The sequence below is a fragment of the Stenella coeruleoalba genome (genome assembly GCF_951394435.1).
Source record: "Stenella coeruleoalba genome assembly, chromosome: 3".
In the NCBI taxonomy this organism is placed as follows: Eukaryota; Metazoa; Chordata; class Mammalia; order Artiodactyla; family Delphinidae; genus Stenella; species Stenella coeruleoalba.
In genome coordinates, this window is record NC_137148.1 from 72356240 (window position 1) to 72384052 (window position 27813).

The following is a 27813-nucleotide window of genomic DNA, read 5'->3' on the forward strand; positions in this document are numbered from 1 at the left end:
TCTTTTTCTACTAGAATTAAAGACTATGAGAGCTGGCATACTGATTTCCTCGCAGCTTTCCCTGAACCAGACAAGTGCCTGGCACTCTGTAGGTGCTTCCTGTGAGCCTGTCATTATGCAGGGGAGGAAACAGAAGACTCACGGGGCCTTCTCAGGATCTCATACAACTATGGAGGGCAGAGCTGGGGCTCCTGGGGCAGAACCTAAATGCTCTGCAGCTCAGCTTCATCTTCTCACCAGAAGCTGTGCTGCAGATGGGGAGTACATTCTGTTCCTCAACTATTTAAGCATAGATCGTGCTTTATGAAGCCTGTTTCACAATTGTTCTAGAGACACGAAGTCACCGTGGCCTGATCCTTGCCAATAGATATAGTATCCTAGGTTTCTTCAATCCGTTCAGGAAAATTCCTCAATACAGGCCTCTCGTGTCTGGACAGCCTGGTTCCAAGATGGGACTTTAGATGTTGAGAATTTCTTGAATATCTTCTGGCTGTATTAATCCTCATTTTACTAATCCTTGTTAACAGATGGCATGAAGCCTGAGAGAGGCTTCTCTTTTTAAAAAGCATTTTCTTTCTTTCTTTTTTTAAAGGCATTGTCTTTTGCGAGCAAATTATATGCATATTTTAAAATCAAAGCATTTTCTGTAGGAATGTGTGATTGCCTTGAGCAAGATTTTACTACTATGTAACATCTGTAGCAATGTGTTAAAATGCTGTGTAAAACGCTATAGGATTGGATATCTACTCAAGTTAGCATTCTAACTGGAAACTTACATAAGCTTAAATGAAATTTCTTAATTTTATTTAAGAAATTAATAGGGGAGTCTTTTTTTTTAGATTAAGTAAAAGTAAGTAAAAAGACGAGAACAATATTACTGGAAATATTTTAAAAAATCTTTATACTCTGTGTTCTTGCTGTATTGCCTATGGAGAAACAAAAGTTATTGTAAGAAGAGAGTTTTTGGAGTATTAATTTTGAGGAAGCATTCATTAAATGGCTGGCAAGAGAAGTCTACAGGCCTTGGACAAAGAATGTTATAGTCACACAGAGGCAGAAATCAGTTTGGAACAAAGGAAAGAGGCTCAGAAGTATAGGTGAGAAGAAGAGAGTAAGGGTCTAACATGAGGGAAAAGGATCGTTCTGGCAGGAAAAACAGTTGTAAAGACCATGAGCTAAGAATGAAACATCATCCATGGAAACATCACAGCCTATAGAAATGTTTCAGAGGATATGAATTTAAGGATAAGAGACTTTTGTAAATGATCAGAAAGAGCTCACTGCTTCTCATGATGTCATTACATTTGGATGGGTCCTTGGGGACCACATAGACCAAACACTTATTTTACAAACAGGAAACAAAGACCTAGAGGGATTGCCAGAGCTTAACATAGGGGAGGAAGAAGATTTCTCTGTTCTCCTGACTCTCTCTGTGACACTTCTGTTGTATAAGCTATTTACATGCTATGTATACTCCTTTTAAAAATGTGTATGCTTTCTGAGTATAAAAATAATATGTTTATTGAAGAAAATTTGAAAAATATAGAACCTGGAAAAAAATCCTATAAAAATTAACCTTTTCATTTACTTTAACTTAGTCTTTTACTTATTCAGACACGCATGTTTTAAAGTAAAAATCATGGTCATCCTATATTACTGTTTTTTAAATATTGTTTTTAACATAATATGTCATGTTGCTTGGTACTGTGAAGTTTGCAAATGCGGTACTGTGAAGTTTGCAAATGCATAATAGCATGACCTAAAAGTCTGCCTAGATGATTTCAAATAACCCCTTATGACTTCCTGTGTATTTTTCAGAATTCATTATATAAACATGTGGAGGAAATGGAGCAAGATAGCCTAGTAACCTTGAACGTTGAACGCTTAAAAGGAACATATGGTCGTATAACTGTAGCGTGGGAAGCTGACAGAAGTATTAGTGATATATTTCCTACCTCAGGAGTGGTATGTAATTTACAAAATTATAGGAGAGTCACTTTTAAATTATGGTTACTTTTGATGCATGGGACCAAACCCTGTCTTGTGGGTGAAGTGTTTGAGTTTGACCATGTCAGCATTGGATTCCTCCTAATCACCATAGAGAGGGATACAAGTTAAGGTTAGTTTTATTGTTGTGATTCTTCTTTTTTCCCTATAATACCAAAATTATCTGTAAAAACATCATCCCTTTTGAGATTCAGTACACTGGTTGGCCAGATTATGGATGTATTACGCTGTCAGAAAGATAAAAGTAATCCAGCTGGGGCTGGAAATGTGGTTTTGAGATTTGGGTAGAATAGAAGCAGTAAATCGGGAACAAGTCCAGTGAAATAACAGGAAGTATGGAAGAGTAGACCAGAGTTGCTGAGTGATGTAGGTTGAGTTTCCTATAAATAGACTCTGAGATTGAGAGTTGTGGGCCAAAAGTTCATTGGGAAGAGCACGTATAAGGAAGTGAGGAAGGCAATCATGAACAGAGGGAGAAGTTGATCCACAGACAGTTGTCCCTGAGGTGGAGTTTATGAGGGAGTTTTGGAGCTGAGCTTGTCCTCTGGAGTTGTTTCCAGTTGGGGCGAGGGGATATAATGTTGCATCCTGTTTTAGCTGTCCTTGACCTCTGGTCACTTTTTGGTTGAGGCATAACCTGGGGTGAAGAATATTATGGCAAATTTTATTGCAGTGAATATTTACTTTATTCAAGCTACCAAAACTGCAAGTTGTATCTCTCAGGTTCTGTGTGTTCTGAATTATAATATGCTTCCCCAATTAATATTTCTTATATAAGCATGATTAAAATGATTTCTAATTTAAATACACAATAGTATCTTAGGTATGGACTGTATTTTTTTTTAATTTATGTATTTATTTTTGGCTGTGTTGGGTCTTTGTTGCTGTGCATGGGCTTTCTCTAGTTGTGGCGAGCAGGGGCTACTCTTCGTTGCAGTGTGCGGGCTTCTCATTGTGGTGGCTCCTCTTGTTGCGGAGCATGAGCTCTAGGTGCGTGGGCTTCAGTAGTTGTGGCACACAGGCTCAGTAGTTGTGGCTCACGGGCTCTAGAGCGCAGGCTCAGTAGTTGTGGCACACGGGCTTAGTTGCTCCGCGGCATGTGGGATCTTCCCAGACCAGGGCTCGAACCCGTTTTCCCTGCATTGGCAGGCAGATTCTTAACCACTGCGCCACCAGGGAAGCCCTGGAGTGTATTTTGGAAGAGAATTATTTTATCCAAAGGTCAGTAAGTTCTGTAAAGGGCCAGATAGTAAATATTTTAGACATTGAGGGCTATATGTTCTCTTTCCCAGCTATCAGCTTTGCCCTTGTAGCACAAGGGCAGCGATGTTATCAAATGACCTTTTCTGTTTTCCAATAAAGCTTAATTTATAAAAAATGGATTTGACCAAAGGGCAGTAGTTTTCTGACTCTTGATTTTATTAATAAAGCTCTTGAGTTTATATCCTGAAGTGCCTTCTTTAGGTAGAGAGATGAGTGTCAGCAGAATAGGCCTGTAATGCTAGTTTGAATTGTTGTAAATAGTATGTATCCCTATTACTAGAGAATAAAGTCTGAAATGGGGAAAAAAAGGGAAATGACATTCAAGAAGCAGACAGAAGCCCTATCAGAAAGAACTTCAGATGCTTTTTAGCAAATTTAGGCTTGACTCTTCAGACAGTGGAGACCCAGGAGGAGAGAGAGACTCTGATTTGTATCTCTGCCTATCTTTCTCTCTCTATTTCTATTTTGATTGATTCATTGTTAAATAATACATCTATTCAGAGTTTAGGTGAGGGAAGTGGAAGTAGCACTCCTAGCAAAAGTTTTGTAGAGAAAAATGTTTAAACTATATGCCACCTTCTTTTATGTTTTTAGATTTTTATATATGGTATCCAGGGCTTAAATTTCCAGAAAGAGTATGTACTCAATATTTTATTAAGAAGGTAGGTTTCAGGATAGGACAGTTTGGCTACATGTTTTATTAGCTAAGTTTTAGTAGTGGTTTACTTTTTCTTTTTCCTAACAATCTTCTACTTCTCATGTGAAAGGCATTTGATTGATTTGTAGGATCATATTATGTTGCTTAAATATCTCATTATTTAAGATATGGTCGATATTAAAAGATAATCTAACCTTTTGGTATTCTTACTGCACAGTGATAAGTAGAATATAAATAAAATCTTCTTTCTTTAAAATTTTAGATTTCATTTTCTGAAGGCCAGGCACTGTCTACAATTACTCTGACTGTTCTTGCTGATGACCTACCAGAGTTGTCAGAGATTGTGATTGTAACACTCATCCGTATTATCACAGAAGGGGTTGAGGACCCATCAAAAGGTGCTACTATTGATCAGAAAAGAAGCAAGTCTGTGATAACCACTCTGCCCAATGACTCGCCCTATGGCTCGGTGGGCTGGCATGCTGAGTCTCTCTTCGTCAGAGTAGCAGAGCCTAAAGGTAAATCTTGTTAAATATTTTTCAGGTTCTAGTAAGTTTTATTGGATGACTTAATTCTAATATTTACTAGGGATGTAATTTTCTTTTTTTACATGATATTTTTCAGTTTGACAGGTCATACTCAATCCTTTTTTACTTTTTGTTTGTTTCTATTAAATTTTCTGATCCTGTCGTTACACAGTGATATGGCTATATGAAATACTTTTACTTTTACTTTTTTTTCTTTTTTGCGGTACGCGGGCCTCTCACTGTTGTGGCCTCTCCCGTTGCGGAGCACAGGCTCTGGACGCGCAGGCTCAGCGGCCATGGCTCATGGGCCCAACCGCTCCGTGGCATGTGGGATCTTCCCGGACCAGGGCTCGAACCCGTGTCCCCTGCATTGGCAGGCGGACTCACAACCACTGCGCCACCAGGGAAGCCGTACTTTTACTTTTTGAGACATTACTGTCATAATAGAAATAATAATATTTTAGTAAATCATTATAGTAGAAGTGTTTGGGTTTTATTTTACTTTCTCTTTTTCATTTTTGATATATCTGTTCTCTTTCCTCACTCAGATTTCTCCGCTATAGATTTTCAATAGTTATAGAAAACAATGAGCAGCACAGAGAAATGCATGTGGTACTCGAGGTGTTAATTATTAAACCCAAAGCAGTAATTAGAATAATATTTTTTCTGTGAAGCATAAGTGATCAGTGCCTCTTTTCCTGTTTCCTTTGAGCTTAGTGTTGACATCTTTGTCTAAATGACTATTCTTATCAACTGTAGAATAAATAGATTTTTATAGATAAAGGTCATTTGACTTATTTGAATAAAAGGTTATATATAATATATATGTATTAAGAATATGTGAAGGCTCTAAAATTTTCAGATAGGAACATGGACATCTTTCAAGGACCTTTTATTTAAATAGTTGATGGAAAAAAATGACGTGTAATTATGCATCTAGGTCTTTATATATCTGTACATATTGGAATAGAAAGAGTAATCTTAAAATAAAATGGTCTGTTCATTTATCCATTCAACAGTCATTTTTGAAGCACCTAGTAAGTACCAGAAATTGTGCTATGTGTTCTGGAAACAAAGACACGGTATTTCGTCATTAGAAATTCACAGACTGGTAGGGAAATTGACAAGCATTTTTTTCATTTATATAGCAAACTAAATTTTAAAAATCTAAGATATGAAATAAAAAATATGTGCTGGGAAATACTTTGAGCTTTGTGATAGCCACCTTTACTGTAAGAACGAAATTGCTCTTCTTCTAATGATTAGTTATTAAATGATGACTCTGTGTGCTTAATTTTTCATTTTCAAAGAATCTTCCTGGCATTTGTAATTAGCCCCTCTGCTCAACCAGCAGGTATGCACTTTCCTAAGATTTTCAGCAGTTTCTGTTAAAGTGTATGACATGTGCAACATAGGAGAGTGAATTAGAGTACCAGAAGTGGGGGTTTAGAACTGGGATATAATGCTAACAGCGTGTGGTGATTCTCACCACAACTTTGGAGACAAGGGATAAAACACTAAATACTCCTTGGGAGTATACATTGTCTTTGTTTTACCTCTCTTTTTTACCTGTCTGAAAGGGGTAGTGCAGAACATTCTATCCTAAGTGCTTGGAATAGCATCAACAGCAAGTAGAAAAGCTTACTTACTTAAGGCATGTCTGTCTCACAGAGAACATCACCACTCTTCAGTTACAAATTGTTCGAAATAAAGGACTACTTGGAGACATAGCCATTCAGTTGGTAGCTAAACCCAATTTCTTACTGCACGTCAGTAATCAAGCCACTGAGAATGAAGATTATGTGCTACAAGAACCAATGATCATAATGAAAGAAAACATAAAAGAAACTTATGTCAAAGTTGCCATTTTGCCGGTGAGTCTAAGGCTGCAATGAATGTGATGTAAAATAAAGGAAAATACTCTTTAAGGTAAAATTTTTAAAAAGGGTGCCTTTTAAATATAAAGATACAAGTACTCTAATGCTCCCACCCACCCTAATATTTAATAATGAATGACTATTTAATAACTGAAAGATAAAATAACAAGTGTATTAATTGTTTATATTTATTTGTGAACTGGAATATTGTTTGAATGAACTTTGAAGCATTGAATCTGGATTGATTATGTGTCTGGTTGGATCCTCTATTCTGTTGCTTTGTTAGTTGTTTTCAACTAATGATTGAATGAATAAAATACCCAAGTCAATCTGGTTATTTTTATTATTGCTTTTACAGGACAGTGTTTTCATTCCATGATACAATCACTTGAATTAAGATTAGTCTTCAGATGGGGTTTAGATCTGGTGTTAGTGCTCTCACTCTCTTTCTCTCCTTCATCTAAAGAGAATGTGTATATACGTCTGTAGTGATGCCCAGGAAACTGAAATTTGTTAATAGTATTATCACTAATATATAATTAAATATTGTATTTATATATTATAGTCCTACATATATTAATTATTATCATTCTTTTGAAATTTTTTATTACCTATTGAAAAATAAGGTAACAATTTTTAAAAAGTTAATTAAAATATAGGATTATAATTAGATTTACAAGTCCAGAGCTTTCACTTTTTAAGATGTATGTAGCATTTACCAGTTTCTCCTAAATTGAGGGGATGTTATATATGTAAAACATATTCAGTAGGATGTGGTCAAAATTGTGGGATAGATACTTTTAAAGAATTATTTTACTTGCTCATGAGTATGTGGCTTCCATTGAAACATCACCAATAAGCTTGAATATCCCCTAAGATTCTGAAGTTGTCAGTGGGGATGTACTAAAATATAAAAAGGAATCTTTTTTTATATGTGTGGTAGAGCTGCCCGTGCCTGTGGACAGTCATTCTTTACTGAAAAATATTGTATTTCCAATGCAAATCAAATACATTAAAAAAAATAAAACACCATCTCTCTCCCCTCCCCCTGTTCCTTACCCCCAGGATGATGCCCCTGAGCTGGAGGAAGGGTTTATTGTCAACATCACTGAGGTGTACCTGGTGAACTCTGACTTCTCTGCAGGACAGCCAAGTGTGCGGAGGCCTGGGATGGAAATAGTTGAGATAATGATTGAAGAAAATGATGATCCCAGAGGAATTTTTAATTTTCATGTTACCAGAGTGAGAGGAACTTTCACACATTTATAGTAATAACAAAAGCTTGTATCTGCTGATTTGGCCAGTATCATATATTTTCTGAAAAATAATTGACTTTTCTTGTAGGTATTAATAAATACCCATCTTGAAGTTTTTCTTATAGACTAATTCTTAGTTCTCTTTGAGCTAGAACAAAGGATTAAGCAAGTTTATTTACATTACATTTAAATGTAAGAGTTCTGAAGACCGAATATGCATACTTATAGTCAACTATTGATTTCTACTTTGAAGAGTGAAGTATAAGAACTAATAGTAGAAATAATAAGTTTAGAAAGTGATGACTTACATGAGTTACTTTTGTCTTGCATTTTAACTTATATTCTTTATTTAAAGGATGTTGGTGGAGTTATTACTGCCTATGAGGTACCTCCACCCCTGAACATTCTTCAAGTTGCTGTAGTCCGGCTGGCTGGAAGCTTTGGGGCAGTAACTGTTTATTGGAAAGCAACACTGGACAGTGCTGGCCTGGAAGACTTTAAGCCATCTCACGGGATTCTTGAATTTGCAGATAGACAAGTATGCTAGTTACAGACATATTAACATTTTTTGGTTGTACTTGAAACATTTTATAGGCATCCACCAAATGAATGTGCAGTAGTGATTGCTGAATGTATTAAATTCTAAATTTCCATGTCAAGCCAACAGAGGTATCGTTAGTTAATGTATAATTTTTTAATGGACATGGGAAGAGAATATAAATAGGCAAGAATCTTACCCTCTCTGAAATTCCCCACCTTACTCTATTTTAAATAGAAGTTATAAAATGATAATAACTGGCTTGGAAGTGCCTAAGAATGTATAAAATACTGCCTGATGAACTAGACTATTCCTATGAACTTTAGGTTCTTATATTCTATTTGTTTCTTAATGATTATAAATATAATTTTTTTTTAGGATTTGCAGTAGAAGTGTATGCATTTATTACTAAAGACATTTATTATTATGTACATTTATTATTACCCAAAGATTTTTTTACAATTAAAAAACACTAAAATGATAGAAAAGGAACAAAGTAGTTAAAACTGGAAAAAATTGAAAAACAGTATTCTAGATTTGGGCCAACCAATCTTAAAAATTACAAAATATTCTTTAAGAATTGTAAGCTTGTGAACTGGGCATTTTGCAATATGTAAGAATTTTTGATAAATTTTTAAATCAGTAAGTGGAAAAAGCATGTGAACAACCATGAAAATGTTAGTAACTTCAAATAGCAGTATCTGTTTACATGCAGTCTGATTTTGCCTGCACAGATTTGCACAGTGTGCATCAACTTATTAGTTGCCGTTAGGGGGATAGTAAATACTGCTAAAAGATAAGCATACAGATCTAGATTTTCCTACACATAAAGGTCTATTGTTAATATTTGAAATCATGAGATTTTAACAAATTTAAGACTTTAAAACATTTCCTACTAAAAGGAGGGGAAATGCAGATTTTCATGTTAAAAGTAGAAACAAATAAATTGATTTTTCATTGAAGTAACCTTCCAACTTTATATTATCAGGACTTTATTCTTTTCATGAAGTTAAAGTCCCATCACTTAGCAGCACCCTTAGGATCATCATCATTCTTAAATTTAACATCCTGTAGGGAAAGTATTCTGTGTTCTACAGTACTGATTTGAGGTGCAGACATTTTGACAAGCTTATATTTTAGCATTTGATTTTGTTCAGGTTTCTCTTTCTCTGAATGTGACGTCCAGATTTCTCACTTTTCTCTGTTACTATATTAAAGATGGATTTAGATAGGAAAACTTTTTTTTTTGATAAATGTCTGTGTCATTTCCCTTTGGGATATAGAAAATATTTTAAATATGGACATACAGCTGGGATATTTTTATGACTAATAGTGAAATCACAAGCTGGACCAAAGTTTTACTCATTTATAAGTTATAAAAACTTGTAACATAGATCCAGACAGATGAATGAACTCCTGATCACAGAGTTCTAAAAACATGAAATTTGGGTTTTCTTCCTGCCTTTTTCCCTACATTATAAGAACAGTAATTTGAAACCGAAGGGATTTATTCTAGTTACAGAAGACAGTAATAATTTATATGGTACCATTTTATATCAGGTCGTATTAATGCTAAGTATACTAAAATTTATGTTTGTGCAATGGTAATTAGAGCCTGCATGACATTTTAAATATTTTTCTTCAAGAATAAGCCTTCATTGTTTTTTTGAATCTATAAATTATCCTATATTTTATTACATATATAATTTCCTCTATCTTGGAAACAATAGACTGAAAAGTTTTGACTTTGAAATACTATAAATATGTGACTTTTTTTTTTTTAATTTTTAAATTTTTATAGAAAAGTTTTGGCCACACTGCACGGCTTCTGGGATCTTGGTCCCCTGACCAAGGATTGAACCCAGGCCCTCAGCAGTGAGAGCACAGAGTCCTAACCACTGGTCTGCCAGGGAATTCCCTGACTTTTAAATAGTATTATGAACACCATAATAAAAAAGCAGGCAAAAATTCCTGCTTTTTTCTTTGGTACTATGTTTCTAAGTTTCAACTAAAAAGTTAAAATATATGCGATCAAAAACTGCTATTACATTTTACCCTCTCTGCCTCTCTCCCTCCCTTTTTCCTTCTCTCCCTCCCTCTTTTCCTTCTTTCCTTCTTTTCTTTTATAGGTTATCGCAGTGATAGAAATCACCATAATTGATGATGCTGAATTTGAACTCATGGAGATATTCAATATTTCCTTAATCAGGGTGGCTGGAGGTGGCAGACTTGGAGAAGATGTTGTGGTAACTGTTGTTATTCCACAGAATGATTCTCCATTTGGAGTGTTTGGATTTGAAGAAAAGACTGTAAGTGAAATATATCAGGAAGGGGGGGGTGCCTTCCCCTAAACTAATTTTTCATGTAATTTATAGTAGAAAGGTCTTTTTCTTTTTTAAAAAAAAAAAACAACTCTGCATTACTCTTTACTTACAGTTCTTTTCTCAAGGCTCTTTTGAGTTGGCTATTGAATTAGGGGCCAATCTGCTAACCTGTGCACACAGTTTTGTAATAGTGAGAGCTCTTAACATCAGGCAGTTACAAAGGGGTGTAATAGACTATGAGGTACTTTTTGTCTATACATTCTGTTCTGTACCGGCTCTGCTACCAGACTGCCATCCTGGTTACAAGGCAGGATTCTGTCATGCTCCAGTTTTACACCCCAGGAATGGATTTAGCTGAGGAGGGATTTATATTCCCCACCTTTCAGGCCCTCTATCTTGATTATACTGAACAAAACACTACAGTCGCCCCAGCTCCTGTGTTTCTATGTATTTCTTCTCTCTCTCCCCTCTTACTTCTCATGGGCTGCCTACTTCTAAGACCTGCAAGAGTGAGCCTAAATATTATTATTAATATTCTCTCCCCTGAGAGAGAAAAAAAAGCTTTGGCTAGTACAAAATTATCTCTCTACCTTAACTATACAATGAGGTGCTATAAACTATATCATAATTATTATGACATAATGATTATATCATCATCATTATGACTTTACCTTTCAAAGGAAATTTCAAGATGAAATAATCATACAAATATTTAGATAATTTCGATAGACACAGCAACTTTTCTGGCTTCTTTGTCACCATTCCCTTTATATAATCACTTATAGGTAATCAGTAATTCACCATAGATCATTTTAAATAATAGCAAATTGTATAATGCCTATTGTCTTTACTGTTCAGTGGATGCAAGGCTAGACCTGCAACTTGCATATCAGGGCTGGGCTTCCTAGATGCTCCAAAATTTAGATAAACCCTAATAATTGCCTAATTATTTGATCATTGAAATTTCAACTTCATAAGAAAATGGAAACTATAAAAGGAACAGAACCCTTCTACTGCTGTAGCCTATTTGAGACTCTTTTTCTTCCTTGAGAAAGGAATGAGCAGAAATAAATGTAAAGAGTGGTAGATTCACAAAAGAGTAGCTGTGAATGTTTTCTAGGCAACCTAAAAAGTCTGGAAAATACAAAATGTATAAAGAAAAGTGTAAAAGTACCCATAATATTATTGTTCTAAGATAGATATCGTTAGTATTTTGTCATATTTCCATCCAGGCCTTCTTTGCATATATGCAGAGAAATATTTTAATATATACGAGTATGCAATTTATTTTTATAAAATGTATTAAATGTACTAAAAATGTATTCTCTGTTACCTTCTGAGGTTACATAAAAGGTTCAGGGTTTAAGTAGTCCAACCTCCAACTGATGAAATGTTATAATAATGTTTTTGCTTTTAACTTTGTCACACTTTTGGACTTAGCCATTGGATGGTATATTTACAGGTTTCTCTCACCTTTTGAGAAAATGAAGGAGTTATGCTACTATCCATAAATAATTTCTGTTTATTCATTTTATCTTAACTGCTGTCGTAAACCTTACTGCAATAACTTTAGTGCATCCTTGATCTGGGAACTACTGTCTTATTGTAATAGCCTCAGATTTCCAACTTGTCTTATCGTCTAAAAGTAAGATTTAAGGTACCCAAACCCTTGTTGTGAGGAGTGAGTTGATACATGTAAAGCACATATAATTGGGCTTTACCCTCAATAGGTGTCAATTGCTGTTTTAATTGTTGATAGTATTAGTAGTAGCTTGTGGCTCAACCCTTTGTGGCTACTTTCCTTGTATCCTATCTTTCTTATAGCCGATAGCTCTTGATAACTTGGAGTTTATCTTTTAACCTGTATCTAAGATACACAATATTGTGCACATAGTGAACATTCTGGTAGCATTATTTGGTGAGACAGATTATATTCAGAACTGAAGAACACTGAGAAAGGATTATTGGTATTAATCTGTCAAAATTAATAAGCTTCTCACAGGGAAATGTGCTGAGTATACCAAATCACTGGGAATCGCAGAGACTCCTGGAAATATGCTTGTGAAACTGAAACTAGAATATTATTATCTATGGAAACGAAAAGGACTTATATACGCAGTTTGTTTATAATGGATTTTTTTTCTTTCTCACTTTGCTTTTTTCTTACTTGATATTTCTGGTGTCTGAGGAGTGCTTTGAACAGCACTGCGTGTGGAGTCAAACATCTGAACTAAATCGCAGGCTCCTTTTCTCCAAATACATGTATATTTGTGCTCCTCAGCTTTCTTAGAGTTTTTGTGAGGCTCAAATAAGATAAAGTATGTGCAAGAACTGACACATAATAGAAGCTCAACAAATATCGGTTGGCTCCAAATCCCTACTCTTGGCACCAATGCAAAAATCTCATGAAATAAAAACCCAACAAGAGTGAATTATACACTCGTTAAGTGTCTTTCTTGAAAATGGAAAGCATTGTGTTATATTTTTGTATTTACATAACAAGTGCATAGTATAGGCTCAGTTTGGACTTTGCTTCACAGAGTCAATATGTGTAATTCATATTAGGTCTGTATTATGTGGGGAGCCTGACTGCCGTAAAAGAACCCCCAAATCTCAGTTTCTTAATCTAATAAGAGTTTATTTCTTCTTTATGCAAAAGTCCTACATCACTGTTCCTAGTTGGGGTCTTATGGACACCTCTTCTCCAACTGGCATCTCAGGCACCAGAGTCTCTCCATCTGTGACGCTGTCCTCCTCTAGTCATCCAGCAAATGGAGAAAGAGGGAATGTGGAAGATTGTGTGAAGTTGATGGCCAGACAATGATTAGCATACTTCACTTCTGCCTGAATTATTTTGGCCAGAATTCAGTCACAAGCTCCACCTAATTGAAGAAGGGGCTAGGAAATGCCAAGTAGCTGAGTGTCTAGGGCAAAAAGGGAATGGGATTTGGTGAAACATTTTTTTTCTGCCACATGATTGTAACATGCTGTGATTAGAGTTCTAAATTCAAAAATTGCCGTCATTGAGAAGAGAAATGAGATTCTGTTTGTTCTTCCTGCTGCTTTTCACTCTTTTTTTTTTTTTTTTTAACCTTACTGGATTTTCTTTTTTTCAGGTAATGGTTGATGAATCCCTTTTGTCTGATGACCCTGATTCATATGTGACATTGACAGTTGTCCGGTCCCCAGGAGGAAAAGGAGCCATCCGACTTCAGTGGACCATAGATGAGATGGCTAAAGACGACCTCAGTCCTTTGAATGGGACACTTCATTTTGATGAGGTATGATCATCATCAGGACTCCTGTAGTTTTTCTCTAATTTGTCTTTGTTTGATTTTCTGAATTTTTTGAAATCATATGCACCGTGGAGAAAAATCACACACACACACACACACACACACACACACACACACACCCCACCCCAAGATGTCTGAAATTTATTTCAGGCACTACCTACATCCCACCCTTAAAACTGCTCTTTTCTTGACATATCCTCCCCTGATTGAGGGCAAAACCAGTCAACTGAGCCGGACATGTGGGTGTCATCCCCATCTCTACCCATTCTGTAACTCTTGCATATATTTGACAGCTGAGTTTAGTCACTTTTCCCTTTTAAATACCCTTTCTGTTCTCATACTCTGTCATGGCTGTGACAATCCGAGCCTCCACCATCTTTCCTTGGATGGTCTTTTAACTGATATTCCCACTCCATGTCTTTTCCCTTTTCTGTCCAGTATCCGTGCCACTGAGTAGGGTTATTTTTCTATAAGGAAGATCTCGTTATGCCACCCCCTACTTAAAATGATCCAGTGGCAGCGTCTTACCCACAGAACTTCAGGCTCTGAAATGTGGAACACAGAGCCTCTCGGAGGGAATACAGGCTGTACCTTCCTCCCAGTTAATCTGAGCACAGAGTTTCACTGTGAATGCAGTGTAACCAGAACCAAGGAGCATTTATCTATCAAACTCTGAACTCTTTTTTTCCTGGAAGGAGGGATGGAGAGGTGGAAGAGAATTGACAGGCTGATTCTTAAATCCATATGGAAATGCAAAAGACCAAGAATAGTTTCAGAAACTCACAAAGAAGAATGGAGGGTGCCCTTTCCTAACTAAACTTAAGATAATATGTAGCACAGGTAAATGTGACAGTATGATATTGGCTCTGGGATAGACAAATAGACCAAAGAGAAGAAACTGGAGAGTCCAGATTTATCAATCTTTTATGGTTTTTGCTTTCATGTTTTCATAAATCTTTCCTAAATTAGTAAAAATGAAAGCAAAAGGAAATTAGTTAAAAACCAGAAAACATGATGAATAAGTTTTTTTTAAAAGCAACAAAAAATAACTTCACAAAATAAGAACAAGCAAGAAAGAACCATTAAAAGAGAAAGTATAAAATTTTAAGAGATTACTTTGTACATATCTAGACAAATGAATGTAAATATCTATATGAAATTGACTCTAATAGGTAAATAGTAGATATAGAAAGTCTAAGCAGATGAATTTCTGTAAACGAAATAGAATTTAAAAAATTAAATAGGAGACTAGAAGGTCCCCAAGGTGGTTTTCTAAAAGAAATTTGGCCAAACATGTAAAGGTAAGATGATCCCAATGAAACATGGTCAATCTATTTTTTTTTGAGTCTATTGACCTTTTATCAGAGCTTTCAACACCAAACAACACAAAAGCAAGTACTTTTTTTGCATTCAGTTTTCTAATAGGTGATGAATAAATTAATCGGTGATGCCCTCTGGCAATCCATTTGCCACTTAGACATTCTGCCACCATTTTTGAGGTGTTGGTTACTCTAATAGAATTAAAGATCTCAAGCCAGATGGCACAGATATTTCATCCACTCATTTCTTAGGTTCTGATATGCAGTGCCTCAAGAAGCATTTCGGTTGCATGCCCTAAACCTCTATAAACTTCTCATTTGTCATGAGAAGAATTTAGAAATTACTTTGAAATTTCTGTAAAGATTTTCCATAGTAATAATGAGCAGTCATTTCCCAGTTACTAGATCTACTTCCCAGATGATTAGAAAGATTTTCTGATGTTGAGCAGGATATCTGTACCAAAATGGCAAATAGTCTGATCTTTTACCCCAGGGAATAAGGCCATCCTTGTTCAGAGTACTGTATCAGGAGGGGTGAGTTTATGGGTCACCCTGGACTTGACCCTCTCCGTCTTGTTCTTTGCTTACCAACCTGGTGCGTTCCATGTACCTCTGCATAATAGCTTTACTGTTCTTGTATACTCAGCTACTGACATACCTACGTCTCCATTCTAACAAATGGCTTTGTACCTAAGCATATAGTTCAGAGCCGCTAATTGACAATGTGCAGAGAGTAAAAGGGATGGGAGTAATTAATTGCATCCCAGGAATTATAGATTTTCCATGAGTGCATTTAATAAGGTCTGAGGCAGGAAGTATACATTTTCCTAGCAGCTCTTATAAAATTTTTAAGAAGTACAGTTACTGTAAAATATAAAAAAAGGACTCTTATGAAGAGAGGACAGCTTGAGTGAAGAGATTAGAATAATGCTTTTAATAATAAAAATCTCAAAGAAGAGATGCGATTGCGGAACTAAGATGTACATAAGAAGCAATAAACAGCAGAATTCAAACTATAGAAAATTAATCAGTGATGCATAGGACAAATTTGAGGGTTTTTTATCAGTATACGGAGGAGGCGGTGAAGATAAAAGTGATTTCTGTCACGGTTATGTCTCGAAGTATTAAGCTGGTTGTCTTCTATATATTTGCTTTTCCTTATTCTTTCTCTTCCAGCCTAGACTGAAAACTTAGCCCATGTTCCAAGAAATTACTGAGCTAAGTTTAAGCCAAGAGAGGGAAGGAATAATAGTGAAAATGCTTGAGATCAACACCTATGGAAGGAATGGGAAGGAAGCAGGAGTGGGTAGAGGGCAAGGAGTAAAAATGGGTAGTAGAAAGATAACCTTTATAAGTATTAAACCTATGACGTTCATCTATTTACGTCATGCTATGACCATTTAATTCTAAGTGATCGAACTTTGAATGGTTGAAAATTTTCAGGAAATTTAAAAGTTGTGTTAACATTTCCCCCCCCTTTTCCTATTACGAACCTTAATTGGATTTATGCTCAGAGCTAATTTTTACATAGTAATTCTCTCTAGCAGAAACTCATAATTCTAGGGCACAGAAAGGACACACTTTAAAAAATGCTTATGAACATAAATGTTATTCTGCTAATGAGAATTCAAAACTTCGGTCAATCTGGAAAATGTGTTATTCCTCCTCATTTGATGTAGACTGAGTTCCAGAAGACCATTGTGTTGCACACACTTCAAGACGCCATGTTGGAGGAGGACAGGAGTTTCACCATTCAGCTGGTACCAGTTGATGAGGTAGAAATATCTCCAATAAAAGGTAAGAGAAATCGACATTTTTGGAAAAAAAGTAGATTTTTAGAAAAATGTAACCAGATACTCAATAGTTACAAAGATAGGTAGTATTAGTTTTTATAATTCCTAAAACATTTTCTAAATCATAAAGATGTTATTTCCTACTTGTATAACAGCTAAAGACTTTTTAAAGCTAAAATTACCATACCCAATGTTGGTAAGGTCATACGCCAAAGACTTCATACTACTTAGCTGTGTGATTTTTTAAAAGAAAAAGATGTTTGTTTTAGCAGTGTTTATAAAGTAAAATATGAAAGCTTCTTAAATGATCCTACAGTAGGAGACTGGTTAAATGTAACGGAATACTATGCAACTATTCAAAAAATGTGGCAGAAAAAGCCTTACTTACATTAAAATTAAGAACACTTCATTACATGGATAATTGTTACATTAATAAAATAGACTTTGTAACAACATGTTCAGTGTAATCCCGTTTTTGTCACGTGCATGTCATAAACATGTTTGGAATTATTTATTTGAAATGTTGATAGTTGTTTTTGATTACCTATATTTTCTACACCTACTTACAATGATCACGTTACTTTTCTAATAAAATGTTATTTTAAAACTTAGCATCTTATTATGTCTCTTTCAGCCTATCTATTGCCTATTTTGATCAGAAAGTAATTACTTAGATTTTGACATTTCAGAAACAGGCATCATAATTCTCACTTGCCTGTGGTCCATGTGAAAATTTGTTTCTTCGGTCTGGAGAGAAAGGATTACTGGATCTAAAATGGTTTCATTATAGTACAAATAGTAATAACCATAAAAAATGGTCCAGCAACTTTGATATGAAAGCTTAGTTACTGTTGCATGTCCTTTTTTGCCATCAAGAACTTCATCCTATGCAAGGGTTCATGGTCAAAGAAGCAGAATTCCGTGGCTAAGGAAATTCGCAGAATTGTAGAGTATTGTGTACTGTCACCTATGAAATCACCTAGGGTAGTTATTCCTTTTGCATTTATATATAGAGTACTTCCAGCAAGCATTTGAGGGAATCATATCTTTGCATTATATTCTTCCATAAGTCTTAAGTCAGCTCAGTTGTCTACATCGTGTTAAATGTCAGGGTTGATATTATATAGACTAATTAGACGCAAGAACAAGAATATACCAGTGGATCAAGGTAAATCATTTGTTAATATAAAAGATTCATAATATATTTCTAACTGTGATATACTTGCACTTGACAAACCACTCTTGATCCCATTAATCCATTGCCAAAGAAAGTGATAGTATAGTAATCCAATCCTTTATGTGTGCTTCTGCAAACAATTTTATTTAAGTTACTGCTAAATTATGATATGAATTTTATTTAAGTTACTGCTAAATTATGATATGAATACTCAAATTACTTGATATGGTTTTTATTTCAATTTTAGTAGGAACACTTAGAAGCAAATGGCAGAGTCAGAAAATTAAAAATAAAAAAGGGCCCCCAAGAATTCTAGTTTTTGCTACATAGCTAATACATACAGCCACATAACCCATTTCAGTGAGCTACAAAATGGTAGAAGTGGATTAATGCACATGGTAGAAGAGTACTTACTTATCATGGGAGTGATAGTGGAAGTACTGCCCACTTTATCCCTTTCATTAAAACGTGATCTTGGGCAAGTCATTTGCCTTAGTGTCTTCAATGCCTCTATGTGCTTAAATGTCTGTGCTGGTAAAATGAGGGTAATATTAGTACCTAACTTATATGATTGTCATGAGGACTAACTCACAAGATTAGTATATGTAAAGCCCTTAGAACATTGCCAGGCATGTACTAAGTGAATCCATGTGTTTTCTACATAAGTGGTATATATATCATCTTCAACTCAGGTAGCGCATCAATAATCATTCGAGGAGATAAGGGAGTGTCAGGAGAAGTTGGGATAGCTCCATCATCTAGGCACGTCCTCATTGGGGAACCCACTGCAAAATATAATGGTACTGCTATCATCAGGTAAGGGTTTTCTAATTTTTGTTTGCCTAGGTGAGGGTTTTGAGTTTTATTTAAATAATTAGTATTATTAATTAAATACATTGTTCTGAATACAGACATATTCTTCAGGCATTGTCTTTTTATATATTTGTAAAATCCTGTGGAGAGTAGAACATATTTTTGATAAAAACTGAAGGTATGTTTTGAGTTATCTTGATGTTAGATCCTGAGAAGTTTTCTTTTCTTTTCTTTTTACACCTTTATTGGAGTATAATTGCTTTACAATGGTGTGTTAGTTTCTGCTGTATAACAAAGTGAATCAGCTATACATACGCATATATCCCCATATCTCCTCCCACTTATGTCTCCCTCCCACCCTCCCTATCCCACCCCTCTAGGTGGACACAAAGCACCGATCTGATCTCCCTGTGCTATGCGGCTGCTTCCTACTAGCTATCTATTTTACATTTGGTAGTGTTTATATGTCCATGCCACTCTCACACGTCATCCCAGCTTACCCTTACTACTCCCCGGGTCCTCAAGTCCGTTCTCTATATCTGCATCTTTATTCCTGTTCTACCCCTAGGTTCTTCAGAACCTTTTTTTTTTTTTTTAGATTCCATATATATATATATATATATATATATATATATATATATATATATATATGTGTTAGCATATGGTATTTGTTTTTCTCTTTCTGACTTACTTCACTCTGTATGACAGTCTCAAGGTCCATCCACCTCACTACAAATAACTCAATTTCGTTTCTTTTAATGGCTGAGTAATATTCCATTGTATATATGTACCACATCTTCTTTATCCATACATCTGTTGATGGACATTTAGGTTGCTTCCATGTCCTGGCTATTGTAAATAGAGCTGCAATGAACATTGTGGTGTATGACGCTTTTTGAAGTATGGTTTTCTCAGGGTATATGCTCAGTAGTGGGATTGCTGGGTTGTATGGTAGTTCTATTTTTAGTTTTTCGAGGAACTTCCATACTGTTCTCCATAGTGGCTTTATCAATTTACATTCCCACCAACAGTGCAAGAGGGTTCCTTTTTCTCCACATCCTCTCTAGCATTTATTGTTTGTAGATTTTTTGATGTTGGCCATTCTGACTGGTGTGAGTTGATACCTCATTGTAGTTTTGATTTGCATTTCTCTAATGATTAGTGATGTTGAGCATCCTTTCATGTGTTTGTTGGCAATCTGTATATCTTCTTTGGAGAAATGTCTGTTTAGGTCTTCTGTCCATTTTTGGATTCGGTTGATTGTTATTTTGATATAGAGCTGCATGAGCTACTTGTGTATTTTAGAGATTAATCCTTTGTCTGTTGCTTCATTTGCAAATATTTTCTCCCATTCTGAGGGTTGTTTTTTTGTCTTGTTTATGTTTTCCTTTGCTGTGCAAAAGCTTTTAAATTTCATTAGGTACCATTTGTTTATTTTTTTTTAATTTCCATTTCTCTAGGAGGTGGGTCAGAAAGGATCTTGCTGTGATTTATGTCATGCAGTGTTCTGCCTATGTTTTCTTCTAAGAGTTTTATAGTGTATGGCCTTACATTTAACTCTTTAATCCATTTTGAGTTTATTTTTGTGTATGGTGTTAGAGAGTGTTCTAATTTCATTCTTTACATGTAGCTGTCCAGTTTTCCCAGCACCACTTATTGAAGAGGCTTTCTTTTTTCCATTGTATATTCTTGCCTCCTTTATCAAAAATAAGGTGACCATATGTGCATGGGTTTATCTCTGGGCTTTCTATCCTGTTCCATTGATCTATATTTCTGTTTTTGTGGCATTACCATACTGTCTTGATTACTGAAGCTTTGTAGTATATTCTGAAGTCCAGAACCTGTTTCCTCCAGCTCCTTTATCTTTCACAAGATTGCTTTGGCCATTTAGGGTCTGTTGTGTCTCCATACAAATTCTAAGATTTTTTGTTCTACTTCTGTAAAAAATGCTATTGGTAATTTGATAGGGATTGCATTGAATCTGTAGACTGCTTTGTGTTGTATAGTCATTTTTGCAATTGTTGCTTCTTCCAATCCAAGAACATGGTATATCTCTCCATCTGTTTATATTATCTTTAATTTCTTTCATCAGTGTTTTATAGTTTTCTGCATACATGTCTTTTGTCTCCCTTGGTAGGTTTATTCCTAAGTATTTTATTCTTTTTGTTTTGTTTTTGTTTTTATTTTCTTTTTGAGGTACGCGGGCCTCTCACTGCTGTGGCCTCTCCCGTTGCGGAGCACAGGCTCCGGACGCACAGGCTCAGCGGCCACGGCTCACGGGCCCAGCCGCTCCACGGCACATGGGATCTTCCCGGACCGGGGCACGAACCCGTGTTCCCTGCATCGGCAGGCGGACTCCCAACCACTGCGCCACCAGGGAAGCCCGTATATTTTATTCTTTTTAAGGCAGTGGTAAATGGGAGTGTTTCCTTAATTTCTCTTTCAGATTTTTCATCATTAGTGTATAGGAATGCTAGAGAATTCTGTGCATTAATTTTGTATCCTGCTACTTTAACAAATCCATTGATTAGCTCTAGTAGTTTTCTGGCGGCATCTTTAGGATTCTCTACGTATACTATCATGTTGTCTGTAAACAGTGACAGTTTTACTTCTCCTTTTCTAATTTATATTCCTTTTATTTCTTTTTCTTCTCTGATTGCCATGGCTAGGACTTCCAAAACTATGTTGAATAATAGTGGTGAGAGTGGACATCCTTGTCTTGTTCTTGATCTTAGAGGAAATGCTTTCAGTTTTTCACCATTGAGAATGATGCTTGCTGTGGGTTTATAGTATATGGCCTTTATTATGTTGTGGTAGGTTCCCTCTATGCCCACTTTCTGGAGACTTTTTATCATAACTGGGTGTTGAATTTTGTCAAAAGCTTTTTCTGCGTCTATTGTGATGGTCATATGGTTTTTATTCTTCAGTTTGTTAACATGGTGTTTCACATTGATTGATTTGCATGTAGTGAAGAATCCTTGCATCCCTGGGATAAATCCCACTTGATCATGGTGTATGATCCTTTTAATGTGTTGTTGGATTCTGTTTGATGGTATTTCGTTGAGGATTTTTGCATCTATATTCATCAGTGATATTGGTCTGTAATTTTCTTTTTCTGTAGTATCTTTGTCTGGTTTTGGTATCAGGGTGATGGTGGCCTCATAGAATGAGTTTGGGAGTGTTCCTTCCTCCACAATTTTTTGGAAGAGTTTGAGAAGGATGGGTGTTAGCTTTTCTCTAAATGTTTGATAGAATTCACCTGTGAAGCTATCTTGTCCTGGACTTTTGTTTGTTGGAAGATTTTTAATCACAGTTTCAATTTCATTACTTGTGATTGGTCTGTTCATATTTTCTCTTTCTTCCTGGTTCAGTCTTGGAAAGTTATACCTTTCTAAGAATTTGTCCATTTCTTTCAGGTTGTTCATTTTATTGGCGTAGAGTTGCTTGTAGTAGTCTCTTAGGATGCTTTGTATTTCTTCAGTGTCTGTTGTAACTTCTCTTTTTTCAGTTCTAATTTTATTGATTTGAGTCCTCTCCCTTGTTTTCTTGATGACTCTGGCTAATGGTTTATCAATTTTGTTTATCTTCTCAAAGAACCAACTTTTAGTTTTATTGATCTTTGCTATTGTCTTCTTTGTTTCTGTTTCATTTATTTCTGCTCTGATCTGTATGATTTCTTTCCTTCTACTAACTTTGGGTTTTGTTTGTTCTTCTTTCTCTAATTTCTTTAGGTGTAAGGTTAGATTTTTTTATTTGAAATTTTCTTGTTTCATGTGGTAGGCTTGTAATGCTATAAACGTCCCTCTTAGAACTGTTTTTGCTGCATCCAACAGGTTTTGGATTGTCATGTTTTCATTGTCATTTCTGTCTAGGTATTTTTTGATTTCCTGTTTGATTTCTTCAGTATCTCTTGGCTATTTAGTAACACATTGATTAGCCTCCATGTGTTTGTGTTTCTCAGTTTTTTTCCCTGTAATTGATTTCTAATCTCATAGCGTTGTGGCCAGAAAAGATGCTTGATATGATTTCAGTTTTCTTAAATTTACTGTGGCTTGATTTGTGACCCAAGATGTGATCTATCCTGGAAAATGTTCCATGTGCACTTGAGAAGAAAGTGTAATCTGCTGGTTTTGGATGGAATGTCCTATAAATATCAATTAAGTCCATCTTGTTTAATGTATCATTAACAGCGTGTGTTTCCTTGTTTACTTTCATTTTGGATGTTCTCTCCATTGGTGAGAGTGGGGTGTTAAAGTCCCCTACTATGATTGTGTTACTGTCGATTCCACCTTTTATTGCTGTTAGTATTTGTCTTATGTATTGAGGTGCTTCTATGTTGGGTGCATGAATATTTACAATTGTTATATCTTCTTGGTTTGCTCCCTTGATCATTATGTAGTGTCCTTCTTCATCTCTTGTAATAGTCTTTGTTTTAAAGTCTATTTTGTCTGATATGAGAATTGGCGACTCCAGCTTTCTTTTGATTTCCATTTGCATGGAATATCTTTTTCCATCCCCTCACTTTCAGTCTGTATGTCTTCCTAGGTCTGAAGTGGATGTCTTGTGGACAGCATATGTATGGGTCTTGTTTTTGTATCCATTCAGCCAGTCTATGTCTTTTGGTTGGAGCATTTAATCCTTTTACTTTTAAGGTACTTATCAATATGTATGTTCCAATTACCATTTTCTTAATTGTTTTGGGTTTGTTATTGTAAGTCTTTTCCTTCTCTTGTGTTTCCTGCATAGAGAAGTTCCTTTGCATTTTTTGTAGAACTGGTTTGGTGGTGCTGAATTGTCTTAGCTTTTGCTTATCTGTAAAGATTTTAATTTCTCCATCGAATCTGAGTGAGATCCTTGCTCGGTAGAGTAATCTTGGTTGTAGGCTATTCCCTTTCATCACTTTAAATATGTCCTGCCACTCCCTTCTGTCATGCAGAGTTTCTGTTGAAAGATCTGCTGTTAACCTTATGGAGATTCCCTTGTGTGTGAATTGTTGCTTTTCCCTTGCTGCTTTTAATATGCTTTCTTTGTATTTAATTTTTGATAGTTTTATTAATATGTGTCTTGGCATGTTTCTCCTTGGATTTGTCTTGTATGGGACTCTGCGCTTACTGGACTTGATTGACTATTTCTTTCCCCATATTGGGGAAGTTTTCAACTATAATCTCTTCAAATATTTCTCAGTCCCTTATTTTTTCTCTTCTTCCTCTGGGACCCCTAGAATTTGAATGCTGGTGCATTTAATGTTGTCCCAGAGATCTCTGAGACTGTTCTCAATTCTTTTCAATCTTTTTCTTTATTCTGCTCTGCTGTAGTTATTTTCACTTTGTAGAATGTTCCTCTGCCTCAGTTATTCTGCTCTTGATTCTTTCTAGTGTATTTTTTGATTAACTATTTCCTTTCCCATATTAGGGAAGTTTTCAACTATTATCTCTTCAAATATTTTCTCACTCCCTTTCTTTTCCTCTTCTTCTACTGGGACCCCTATAATTTGAATGTTGGTGCATTTAATGTTGTCCCAGAGGTCTCTGAGACTGTCCTCAGTTCTTTTCATTCTTTTTTCTTATTCTGCCCTGCAGTAGTTATTTCCACTATTTTATGTACCAGGTCACTTATCCGTTCTTCTGCCTCAGTTATTCTGCTATTGATCCCTTCTAGAGAATTTTTAATTTCAATTATTGTGTTCTTCATCATTGTTTGTTTGCTCTTTAGTTCTTCTAGGTCCTTGTTAAACGTTTCTTGTATTTTCTCCATTCTATTTCCAAGATTTTGGATCATCTTTACTATCATTATTCTGAATTCTTTTTCAGGTAGCCTGCCTATTTCCTCTTCATTTATTAGGTCTGGTGGGTTTTTACCTTGCTCCATTCATATGCTATGTGTTTCTCTCTCTTCTTATTTTGCTTAACTTACTGTGTTTGGGGTCTCCTTTTCGCAGGCTGCAGGTTCGTAGTTCCCATTGTTTTTGGTGTCTGCCCCCAGTGGCTAAGGTTGGTTCAGTGGGTTGTGTAGGCTTCCTGGTGGAGGGGACTAGTGCCTGTGTTCTGGTGGATGAGGCTGGATCTTGTCTTTCTGGTGGGCAGGACCGTGTCTGATGGTTTGTTTTGGGGTGTCTGTGACCTTATTATAAGTTTAGGCAGCGTCTCTCCTAATGGATGGGGTTGTGTTCCTGTCTTGCTAGTTGTATGGCATAGGGTGTCCAGCACTGTAGCTTGCTGGTCGATGAGTGGAGCTGGTTCTTAGCATTGAAATGGATGGAGATCTCTGGGAGAGCTTTCGCCGTTTGATATTACATGAGGTCAGGAGGTCTCTGGTGGACCAGTGTCCTGAACTCGGCTCTCCCACCTCAGAGGCTCAGGCCTGACAGCTGGCTGGAGCACCAAGACCCTGTCAACCACACAGCTTTTCTAAAAAATGCTGCTTTAAGGTCCCTCTACCTCTTTCTTTGCAGAATGGGAGTGTGTACCTTCTGCCTTCTGCCTTGGACCTGTTAGTGTTGGAGGGTCTCCTGCAGAGGTGGAGGGGTGGCTGTGGCTCCCCGTGGGGACAAAGACACTTGCAGCAGCAATTCTGGGTAGTACTCCTTGGTGTGAGCTCTCCCAGAGTCCACCATTATCCCCACCGAAGAGCTGGGTAGGCCATGAGAAGGTTTCTGACTGTTCTTTAGATTATTTGCACAACCCCATGCCAAGGAGAGCACACTGAGTAACATCAAGAGATCTGTGCTTTCAGCCCTGTTCTGTCACTAACCATGTAAAATAGGAGTTACTTCATCTCTGTAAGCTTGTGTGCCTCAGCTCCAGAATCATCCCTTAAAAACTCATCTGGATCAAAGATTTGATGATTCTGATTGTTCTAAAATTAGGACCTATTATTTAACTAGGGTAGTATGATCATAGGCAGTTTTGTTTATCATAAATTTTCTCATGAGGAGTGAGATAGCAGTTATCAATAAAGTAGCTGAATTTGTGTCAAAACTTTATCTTTTTGGTAGTTTTTTCATTAGCACTGCATGTGTGAAGTGTTTACTGTTCTTTATTCATATTTTGTATCTTGTGTAGTAAGTGGAATGTCCATACGTACTTTTTTTTTATTCCTTTAAACCTTCTACTTTTAGTGTTCTGCTTTTCCTAGTATTCTTGTCAAGCAGATTTACACAAGCTCAGTATTTTGGGTGTTACTGTCTTGGAATTAAAAGACTTTTTTTGCTTTATAGTTGATAGATAGGGTTATTGAAATTCATAATATTCTTGAAATAATTGAAAATTGTTTATTTTTGAAGGATAGAGCAAATATTTAGGAAAAGCTCTTTTCAATAAAAAGTGAAATATACATTTGTGTGTTGTTATAGCCTCGTTCGCGGCCCAGCGATTTCTGGGGAGGTCACAGTGTACTGGAGGATATTCCCTCCTTCCATGGGGGAATTTGCTGAAACTTCAGGAAAACTAACAATGCGAGATGGACAGTCTGCGGCAATTGTAGTGTTACAGGTATCAGTATTACTGATTGCTGTTATGCCCTTTGCTGTGTGTGTGTGTGGTTGGGGGGTGGGGTGGTGGGAGGTGGTCAGTATTAGAGAGTTCATTGTTTTGCTTATATGATAGATATATTTTTTTAAATGTTCAGATTCTGCTGCTCATGGCTCTTTCTGTCCTTCTCTAGGCTTTGAATGATGACATTCCCGAGGAAAAGTGTTTCTATGAGTTTCAGCTCACTGGAGTCAGCGACGGGGGTGTATGGCGTGAAGCCAGCAGCACTGCCAACATCACAGTGGTGGCTAGTGACTTTCCCTATGGACGATTCGCCTTTTCACAAGAACAACTTCGGGTGTCAGAGGAAGTGCAAAAGGTGGAGCATGAAATGCTTAAAATGTTAAATATCATTTTTATTTTTTATATCGTGAGTGATCTTTAAAATGTGTTTCTCTGTTCATATTCCAAAGTGTTCACAAACTGATTAATGTGTTCCTGATATCATTTTAACATAGAATTTATATACTTTGATACATTTACGTGTAACTTCAACATAATCCTGGTAAATAGGATTAGAGACACTCAAAATTAAGTCTTGTCTGGTAGAGTACTCATCCAAAATAAAAAACTGCTTCTTGCATAGGTTAACCTCACAATCATCCGTTCGGGTGGCTCTTTTGGCCCCGTGAGGCTCTGGTTTGAGGCTGTGAGTGGGACAGCCGAGGCCGGCGTGGATTTCATCCCTCCACCAGGGCAGCTCCTCTTTGAAGCGAGGGAGACGGTGAAAAGTGTGCACATTGAAATCCTTGATGACAACCTTCCTGAAGGCCCTGAGGAATTTTCCCTAGTGATTACAAAGGTGGAACTCCTGGGAAGGTAAAGTAAAAGAGAAAAATAGGAAAAAGGAAACAAAACAGAGAGAAAGGATGAGTGAAAGCTAGGTTGCACAGGGATTAATACTGAACTGACTGTAAAACAGTCTTTCCCTGCTTTGTCTCACATTTATGTGACACTAGACCAGGACAGTGGTGGCAAAGACTGTTAATTATACAATGTTCTAAGTAAAATTTTTTCCTGAAAGTTGAAAGTATGTGTTTCTGTTGTGTGAAGGCACTCTGGGCAGCAGGGGAATTGAACATGGTGTGGACTTGTAGTAATTTGGTGAGGAAAGAGAGGAGCTGTTCTCTAGGTCAAAGGTCAGCTGGTGGGACAGATTTTGGTTCCTCCGTCTCTGTCTCTACACCAGGGAACAGGATGGACTGAGAGATTTCTTTCCCTGATGTCTCTGAAGGCTGTACAATATTGTCTTCTTTGTGATGAATGAGGTAGATGTTTGCCCAATGGCATTTTTAAAGCAGGGGAGAAAATTTTGAGTAAAAGATGGTTGGTAGTTAATGCACCATGTTTTCACTGAAAATCAAGAGTTAACCATATTGAGTCCCTCTCATTCTCTGATTTAGTGCAGTGACTTGATTAACAAGGGTGGGAAACAC

At 36.3% G+C, this 27813-nt stretch overlaps 1 protein-coding gene across 14 annotated transcripts in view; it reads left to right on the forward strand.

Annotated features, from left to right (window-relative positions):
* ADGRV1 (adhesion G protein-coupled receptor V1) overlaps positions 1-27813 on the forward strand; it is a 565462-nt gene that overhangs the window by 176786 nt on the left and 360863 nt on the right. For all 14 annotated transcript variants that reach the window (XR_013827796.1, XR_013827797.1, XM_079918356.1 and 11 more), the window contains 12 exons: positions 1819-1965; positions 4191-4446; positions 6127-6329; positions 7398-7574; positions 7944-8126; positions 10256-10435; positions 13567-13731; positions 16745-16862; positions 18728-18851; positions 26200-26338; positions 26511-26696; positions 26964-27196. Coding sequence is in view for 12 of the 14 variants with exons in the window: in XM_079918356.1 (XP_079774482.1) it covers positions 1819-1965; positions 4191-4446; positions 6127-6329; positions 7398-7574; positions 7944-8126; positions 10256-10435; positions 13567-13731; positions 16745-16862; positions 18728-18851; positions 26200-26338; positions 26511-26696; positions 26964-27196 (2111 nt within the window). In the remaining 2 variants the exon portion in view is untranslated. The remainder of the gene's footprint in view (positions 1-1818; positions 1966-4190; positions 4447-6126; positions 6330-7397; positions 7575-7943; positions 8127-10255; positions 10436-13566; positions 13732-16744; positions 16863-18727; positions 18852-26199; positions 26339-26510; positions 26697-26963; positions 27197-27813) is intronic.